General features: G+C 51.8%; 1 protein-coding gene across 3 annotated transcripts in view; it reads right to left on the bottom strand.

Moving 5' to 3' along the window:
- Nucleotides 1-432: 432 nt before the first annotated feature.
- The window catches only part of MAP2K3 (mitogen-activated protein kinase kinase 3), a 21701-nt gene continuing 13625 nt past the window's right edge, over nucleotides 433-8508 (bottom strand). For all 3 annotated transcript variants that reach the window (XM_042827982.1, XM_042827983.1, XM_042827981.1), the window contains exons 5-13: nucleotides 8305-8418; nucleotides 7949-8068; nucleotides 7397-7513; nucleotides 7208-7259; nucleotides 6345-6472; nucleotides 5468-5545; nucleotides 4070-4209; nucleotides 3364-3409; nucleotides 433-2825 (exon numbers count right to left, since the gene is read on the bottom strand). In XM_042827982.1, the coding sequence (XP_042683916.1) occupies nucleotides 2742-2825; nucleotides 3364-3409; nucleotides 4070-4209; nucleotides 5468-5545; nucleotides 6345-6472; nucleotides 7208-7259; nucleotides 7397-7513; nucleotides 7949-8068; nucleotides 8305-8418 (879 nt within the window). In that variant the 3' untranslated portion in view covers nucleotides 433-2741. The remainder of the gene's footprint in view (nucleotides 2826-3363; nucleotides 3410-4069; nucleotides 4210-5467; nucleotides 5546-6344; nucleotides 6473-7207; nucleotides 7260-7396; nucleotides 7514-7948; nucleotides 8069-8304; nucleotides 8419-8508) is intronic.

The raw sequence follows: 8508 nt of genomic DNA, 5'->3' as shown, positions 1-8508 counted from the left end.
CCCCCCCCCGCTCCTGTCGAGGTAGGGCTCATAGGGGAAAAAATGGGAATGGGATGGGACGGAGCCCCCCCGCTTCTCATCATCCCACAGCTGAGGCTGAAGGAGCCGCGGCCCCGCAGACCCCCGGCGCTGCCCGCTGCCTCCCCCTCGCGGCGGCCCTGGGACGGTGCCCCCGACCCTGCGCTGCAGCACAGCCCCAGAGCCGCTGCCCCACACGGGGGGGCACCGCGCACCGCCGGCAGCACCCCGATAGCGGGGGGTGAGCCCGACACGCTGAGCCCCGCAGAGTCCCGGCCCGGGGTGATGCTCCGCGGGGTCTTTCAGCCCACAGCCTGGGGTGCCCCCAGTACTGCAAGCAGTATAAAGCACCTGAGTGTCGTGAGAGGACCTGACATGACGAAGATGCTCCATCACACGAAGAGGGCACACGGGTGCTTCGGGGTGAATTTTATTGAAAACAAGGAGGGGTTCATGGGTACAGACTGTGCTCAGTACAGGGCTGGAGGGACTCGGCTGCATCAGAACCGCAGAGTCATTCATGTTGGAGAAGACCTCTCAGATTCACAAACCAACCCCACCATGACACCAAACCACATCCCTCAGTGCCACATCTCCGTTCTTCTGGAACACCTCCAGGGATGGTGACCCCACCACTCCCTGGGTAGCAGTTCCAACACACCACCATTCTGTCAGAGAAGAAACTTTTCCTAATATTCTCTCCCACCCTAAGACCAAGCTGGTGGGCACCAGATCTATCATCCCTGTGCATGGCAGGAGGGCACAAGCAGCAGGACCCACTTCAGCACACAGGGCAGTCAGGACCCAACTGAGCAGCAAAGCCCCATCCCTGGGTCCCAACCACCCCTCACCACTATATCACCTAGTATGAGAAAGGGAAGGTGCTCTCTGAGCTAAGTCAGGACTTTCTCCAGGAGAAGCAAGGAGAAAGAGGAAAAACAAAAGCTTAACAGCAAATCGAAAGGAATCCAAAGCGACCAACTATGGAAAAGCATACAAGTGAGCACCTCAGCTGCCAAGCTGTCCTACCAGGCTGGTGATGTGCAATTTCAGGGAGCACGGGATGTTTTGGGGAGTGGGACTGAAGGGAGGATGTGGAGAGCACAAGGAGGTGGGATAAGGGTTAAAGGTCAGTGAGGGTTTGCTCACTGTGCTGTGTCCATCTGTGCTGTTTCCTATGGGCTCATGCACTGAGCAGACAGGGTGAGACAGAGGGGAAAGTCACCCTGAGCTACCCTAAGCTCTCCTCCTGGGAGCTGTACCATGCCCCCAGGCACAGCCCAGCCTGGCTCCATAACAAAGGTGCAGGGCAATGGGGTCAGCTGAACGCTGTGCTTCAGCAAGGGGAGGACCCTAAATAACAGGAATGCACCCTCACATCCACACCTCCAGGGCAGGAAGCTCAGGAAAAGTATGTTGGTTTTTTTTTGTTTTGTTTTTTAAGATTTGATTAAAAAATAGATGCATTTCTTCTTAAAAAAAAAGAAATAATCTCAGGGCAGTCTGTCTTCTAAAGCCTCAGCCACTACCCCAAATCTAGCCAGAAAACTGCTGGTCACGGCAGCAGAACTGCTGCTCACATAGACATTCACACCATCATCACTGATTTAAAAATATATAATATATATATAGCACGCACACACACACAAATATATTAGAAAAGGAAAAAAAAATCCCTCTGAAAACTCAATCTATTAAAAATAAAAAACCCACAGCGGTGCCTTCAGTCTGCAGTCCCACACGTGGATGGAACACAGCGGGGCTCACAGCAGATGCTTTAGGGGAGAAGGAAGCGCTCCTCCCTCCTCCCACCCACACAGAAGGGCTTTAATTTATAGCAAGTGCAGTAAAACCCAGAAACATGTTACAAAGTCCATTATATATAGACACAAAATGTACAACTGGCAGCAGCCCCTGCACTGGGCTGTGGGGTGTTGGGGCTGAGATGGCGGCTGGGGCCACAGCTGGAGGCAGTGATGGGGTCACAGTGTGAGGTCTTACATGAGCCCCAAAGGGGGAAGAGGATGGAGAGCTGGGGCAGCATCCTCCTGCAGGATGAGGAGTGGTGGTAGATGCTCAGCCATCCTCACCTCTTCCAGTGTCATGCAGCCCCAGGGTGAGCACAGAGGAGAAGGTCCATGAAGGAAGCAAGAGAGGGAGGGCTGCTGCTCGTGGTGGGGTGAACTGGGGGGAAATACGCTTTTATTCCTCTGCAGGGGAGCAGTAGATCACGCAGTGAAGGGGGTGTCAGGCCTGGGGCTGTGCTGAAGGGTCACCCAGCTGTCATCAAGATGGCTTTGTGCGGGGACAGCAGTGTATCCATGGAGCCCTGCAGCCTCCTGAAGTGCTGCTCAGGAACATGAGGCAGAGAACCAGGTGAAATGCTGGGGGAGGGGCTGGGGACAGATAAGGAGGGGGAAGAAGCACAGCAGCATTTTCTCTTTGCCAGCCCCAGGCAGCAAAGGGGAAGAAAGGCAGAAGTTCCCCACAGACCGTGCCAAGGTTGGGCACCATCCCCACCCCGTGCCCCCAGCATTTGAAGGGGTGAAGGTATTGGCTTCCAAGGCTCTTCCTTGAAGATTTCAGGCAAAGAGAAAAGAGGCTGCGATGGGGCTGTGCCCAGAGCTGTCCGTGGGCTGAGGAACACAATTTGTGCAAACCATCACGAATTCAAGTCCGCATCTGCTCCGCTGCGGGGACTGCACGGAACAGTGGGGCTCCAGTTAAGAGTCATCCCCGAGGATCTCTGTCACGAAGGAGGCCATGTCAGTCTCTTTGGTGTCATGTAGGGTGAAGAAGGGGTGCTCCTGTCAACAAGAAGCAAGGCATCAGTCATGGCCCAGCAGGGAGCAGTCCAAAAGCAGCCCCAGGGGTGTCACAGCACTGGCCAAGTGAGCAGCAGCATCCCCTGCAGACTCCCATGGATGTCACACAATCATACAATCACTCAGGTTGGAAAAGACCTCAAAGATCATCGAGTCCAACCGTGACCTAACCATTCTACCCTAACAACCCTCCACTAAATCAGCTTAAAGCTGAACACTTTTGGGTTTGGTGTTTCCAGGTTAAAATCCAGCTGCACTACCACCATTTGGGGTGGTTGACCTAAACTCTCCAAAAGCAGGTGGGACAGAAGGAAAAAACATCTAGAAAGCTTGACCTTGATCACTGAATCCCCTTAACACCCACAAAACTCAATACACCGTTGTACCTTAGACACACTACGCCCATCCCACCGTGTGCCTGGAAATCACCCCGCGTCCTGCTGTACCATTTGTCCAGGACCTTTTATTCCAACATATTTCATGTACCAGATGAAGGCAGCAGAGATGGCCCCAAACTTACCATAAGTTCTAAATAGTTCATTCGCTCAGCGGGGTTCTTCCTTAAACTGAAGGGGGGAAAAAAAAAAAAAAAAAAAAAAAAAAAAAAAAAAAAAAAGGCTATAGGATTTTTTTTTTTTTTTTTTTTTTCCTATTTGTGGTCTATCAGAAGGGACCTCCCCTTCCCCTTCCCCAGTCACACCTCACTTTGGGCAGGCAGCACCCATTCCTCTCCCTCTGAGCTGAACCACATGGCCCTGAAGCACCCAAGAAGGGAACCACAAGGACGGATTTGGGATATTGCCAAACCCAGAAGCAAGCAGCCCTGCTGGGAAGGAGAGGAGGTGGCTTCCCACCAACCATCCCAGGGCTTCGTGGCACCTCCAAACAGGCCAGATGCAGAGAGAACTCGAGGGGAACAGCTCCTTGAACCCACAAAACCACAAACCAGGTTCACCCAGAGGCACCCAGATGCTGCCAGAGGGCTGTTCCATCACCACGCTGCCAGAAACCACCAACACTTGAGCAGCGCCAATGGTAAAACGGGAAAAGAAACCTCTGCCTTCCAAGCAGCCTGGATGAGTCACACTGAGAACAAAACCCCTTTGGGCAACAAAACCCATTCCCACTGCAGCAGATACACCAGCTCAGTACAAGGAGGAGATAAACAGGCTCCAAAGCCAACCCCAGCCCTGCACTTTGCTCAGCCCAGCCTCTGCCACACTCACCACTGTGCCGTGAAGTCCACAAACTCCTTGGAGAAGCGCTCAGCAGGCAGCTGGGGTGAGGGTTCCTCCACCACCTGCTTGAGCTGCTGGAACGGGGTGCCCCAGGACTCGTAGGGGAAGCGGAGGATGGCCAACTCGATCTGGGGACAAGGACACTGTGAGACACCAGGGCTGCCCCACATCAGAGGCTGCACGAGTGCAGGTTCAAGATGAAAAGCCTCCCTCCTAACAAACCATTTTCAATTTGGGTCATACTACTTTACGTTCCCCCCCCCCCCCCCCTTTTTTTTTTTTTAAATACAAAGACCTAGAGGCAAAAAATACTTCCTTTTGAGGCCTGCTCAGCAAATTAATGCATTTACAGGAAGCAGACAAATATATGTAAAACAGGGTTATTTAAAAAGATAATCAAAGCAGCATCGGTGCTACTTCTGCACTGGCTTCTGGAGTGCTCTTCTCAACATAACCTGCCCTCTGGACTGCAGGCTGTATGATCTAGGCACAAAGAGATCCATGAGCCCAAGTGAAAGCAAGTTTAGAATATAACTTAAGATGATGTTTATCAAACCGCTGCAGCTAACCCTGCTCCATCATCCATTCCAGCAGGAAAAAGTCCATCACAGCTCTTGGGCATCTCAGGCCAAGGGATGGGAAGTGAGAAATGAATAAAGCTAGGATCAGCCCTGCAGCTCAGTAGCCCTAAGTAGGGCTATTCTTCAATCAAACCCCTCCAGAAATTAGTAAACAAAATAGGAAGCCAGCCCAGGAGGAAGATACTAGAGGGAATGAGGTTGGGGCTCCATCCAGCTGCAGGCTGGCAGGCTTTCAGTAAAAACCCCTCTCCCATCCAGTGCTGGAAGAGCTCAGGTTTCGTCATTGCCACAATTTCCCATCCCACAGCTTCCTGCACCTCAGATCAGAGCTGGAGCTGATTGCTTTTGCAGCAAGCACAGCTCTGCTCTGCACAGCACGGAGATACCAAGAGGGATGCAGCACATACAGATGCAAGGAGACAGTGTCCAAAATGAAGGTCACAGCTAAAAAGGTGCAGGAAAACTTTAGGGGAATAGTCTAAGCAAGAGATGTAGTCTCCTGGAAAGCAGAACTGTTCCCAGGCAGCATTCCCCTTGAGCCAGCAGCTGTGATTTCCTTTGTCCTCCCATGCCAGAAGACTTCAGCTGCTTTCTGACAGATCCATTTCTTGCAGGAGGCAGAGGAACCATCCTGAGCAGCTGCAATTTTGGAACTGAAAGCATTTCCCCTTCCTGTTAGCTGCTGTGAGCTGCCCCTCGGGCAAGGCTGCTGCTAACCACACACACCACCTCAAAGTTGGAGCCCCCAGCACAGACCCCAGCCCACTTCCAGCATCACAGTGCTGGCACCCGCCCTCTGCATTACCATTGTGATCCCCAGACTCCAGACATCCGACTTCACATTGTAGCCCTTCTGGTTCAGCTCAGGATTTATTCTTTCTGGCTGCAAAAGCAAAACGGAAGATTTTACAGTTACAGTTCTGTCTCATTTTCACAGTGCAAACCACACACAGCCGATCTCTGGCTCCAAAACCCAGGTTGGTAGATTCCCCTAGCTCACATCCTCACAAAGGCAGGGTTTGAGGTTACATCTGCAAGCACGAGCGAGTGCCATGTCCCACTCCACATCGCCTCCACAAGCACTCCCCTCCCCTATATCATCCCTGCAGGAGGGTGCCTGCCCCAGGAGCAGGAGCTCCCCCACACCAGTGCCATGGAATGAGGATGAAATGATCCTACCAAGGAAAGCCTCAGCATTTTCTAGTCAAGAGCAGCTTTCCAACCCAATAGGGTGGGTTGATGGTTGGATTAGATGATTTTAGTGATCTTTTCCAGCCTTAACGATTCTATGATTCCACCCACCACAACCAGCACCAGCCAGACTTTCACCCTTTTGTGAAAGAAAGGGGGAACAGGAAGAGTCTGCTGCAACACGGACACAAATAGGGCAGTGGTTGAGTCCCCATCCTTGGAGGTATTCCATAGCCATGGAGATGAGGAACTGAGGGACACAGTTTGGTGTCATGGTGGGATGGGTTGGCATTAGTGATCTTAATGATTCTATGAGTCTATTAAACAGCAGGGCTTACAGGGAGGGGAATCCCATCCTTGCAGGACACTACTGAGTCAGGAAACCCAGAACACACTTTCAACCTCAGCACAGAGGTGAGCCAAGACCAGTTTCTAAGCAGCAGCAGCCTTCTCAAGGTGAGGCTGGATGGATTGAACATAAGCACACTTACAGCCATGTATGGTTTGCAGCCAGCATCCATTGTCTTCGCCACCGAGTCCACCAAGTAGCCACTGATCCCAAAGTCACACATTTTCACGTGTCCCTCCTTGTTGATGAGCACGTTGGAAGGTTTCACATCTACAACAAAGAACACGTGAGAACAGATGGGGCCTTTGTAGAGGTACCATGGGGCCCGGGACAGCATAAGGAACTCCCTGGTGACAGGGAACGGGAGGGATGGCGGTGGAAAAAACAGGAGCAACCCCCCCACTCTGGCCCTTATGCAGTTGAAATAAAACGCTAAGCTTCACACAGAACATGCAGTTCCTCAGGAGCAATTTATGGAGCAAACACAGCCTTGAAAACTCAACCAAGCTCTCAGGACAGCTCGTCTCAGGCCCATCATGACCTGTGTGCAAGTACATGACAAACTGTGTTAAGATGAAGAGCAGGACCTGGCTGTTATGATGCCCATCAGTGTTTTGCGAGGTCTTCATCTCTCCCCTTGCCAGAACTACCCAGCCAAGAAGGGTATATGATTTCATCCCTAAGTGCTGTCTGCAATGCATCTCAGTACTCAGAAAGAGACAGAGATGCCTACAGAAATACAGACAGCAAAGAATTCAGTCATTATATCCAACCCCTCATGTAGAAAGGAGAAAGAGAACATCAAATAAGCAGATGCGTGAAGGACACACCACTGAAACAGGCCTGGGGCATCTAAGCGTGTCCACCACGGCCCCAAGTGCCACCAGACTCCAACTGCAGGTGTTCCAGAGGCACACATCACACATCTCCTTGGAAGGAGCCTTCCCATAACCCATCGCAAGGCTGGCATTGCAGCACACTACATGAATCCCACTGAGCACCCACCTCTGTGGATTACGGACAGTTTACTGTGCAGATGCTCCAGAGCTCGTACAATCTGCAGACAAACAGAGCAGGAGAGCACCATTAGCCACACGTAGCTCAGCACTCAGCAAACCCCAGTAGGAGTGCAAACCACAGAGCATGAGGAGTGCACAAAGCTCGAGGCGGGGTGGGGGTGGCACAAGCACTCACAGACACGGCCATTTTTCCCAGAATGTCTTCAGGGATGGTTTTCTTCTTCTCCAGTACTTTCTTGTAGAATTTATCCAAGGAAGTATCCATGAGCTCCATGCAGATCCACACATCACCCTGCAGGTGGAGAGAAAGTAGCTATAGGAAATTCTCCAACCCCCCCCCAGGAGCCAAAGGACACAGTGGGGGCAGACAGGGGCACCACGCTTCCACCCAGGGCAATCCAACATCCCCATGGTGCAGCCACTGCCGACCACATACCAGCATTGCACCTGATAACAGTGGGCACTGATGTTGGGGTACCACTCATAGCACTCCCAACAGCCACATCCAAGAGCGTCCTGCTTGAAATCCAGCCCAGCCCACCGCCAACACGCTTGGGCACTTGCTGCTGCAGCATGGAAAGGGACCTGCTGCCTCCTGCAACAGCTGGGCTTTGTACCACCTCAACCAGCCCACTTCAGCAGTAGGAAACAGAGGTGGTTTGAGACAGTTTCGTGCATTCAGAGGACACACACAGACCCAAGGAGCTGTGTAACAGTAGCCTCTCACCTCTCGGAATAGGGCTCCGTAGAAAGTGACAGTGTAGAAGCAGTCAACTGTCCTCATGGAGATATCCAAGTCCATCAACAGTCTCTTCTGCTCCTGAGTGTTCACTGTGGCACGAATCCTCTGAGAAATATTAAGAAAAAACAAAGGTTTTGATGTAGGTGGAGTTCTGTAGCCAGCACAGACCTCAGAGATGCCCAGATGACCTCTTACAAACAACACCATAATGAATGACACCACCTAAGTGCAACGTTGGGCTGTATGGGGACACAGGAGGGTACCAAATCAACAAGCCCCCCATTTCTGTCCCCATTCTGCCCCACAGCCCCTCTGCCCCACCAGGAGGAAGCCATCCTCACCTTCACAGCCATGATGGTGCCACTCTGAGCGTGCCTCACTTTCTCCACCACTCCATAGGCCCCCCGGCCCAGCTCTGAAATAGTCACCAGGTCATCAGCTTCCACCTCAAAGTTCTGTAAGGAGAAAAGTGACCAAAAAAAAAAAAATAAATAAATATATATATAATATGAAATTCCCAGAAGTAGTACCCCAAACAAAAATCA

The sequence above is a fragment of the Centrocercus urophasianus genome, unplaced genomic scaffold, assembly GCF_019232065.1.
Source record: "Centrocercus urophasianus isolate 14NV4802_14NV808 unplaced genomic scaffold, USGS_Curo_1.0 seq_29, whole genome shotgun sequence".
Classification (NCBI taxonomy): Eukaryota; Metazoa; Chordata; class Aves; order Galliformes; family Phasianidae; genus Centrocercus; species Centrocercus urophasianus.
Note: the sequence above shows the minus strand (reverse complement) of the source record. Positions and strands in the feature narration are given on the sequence as shown.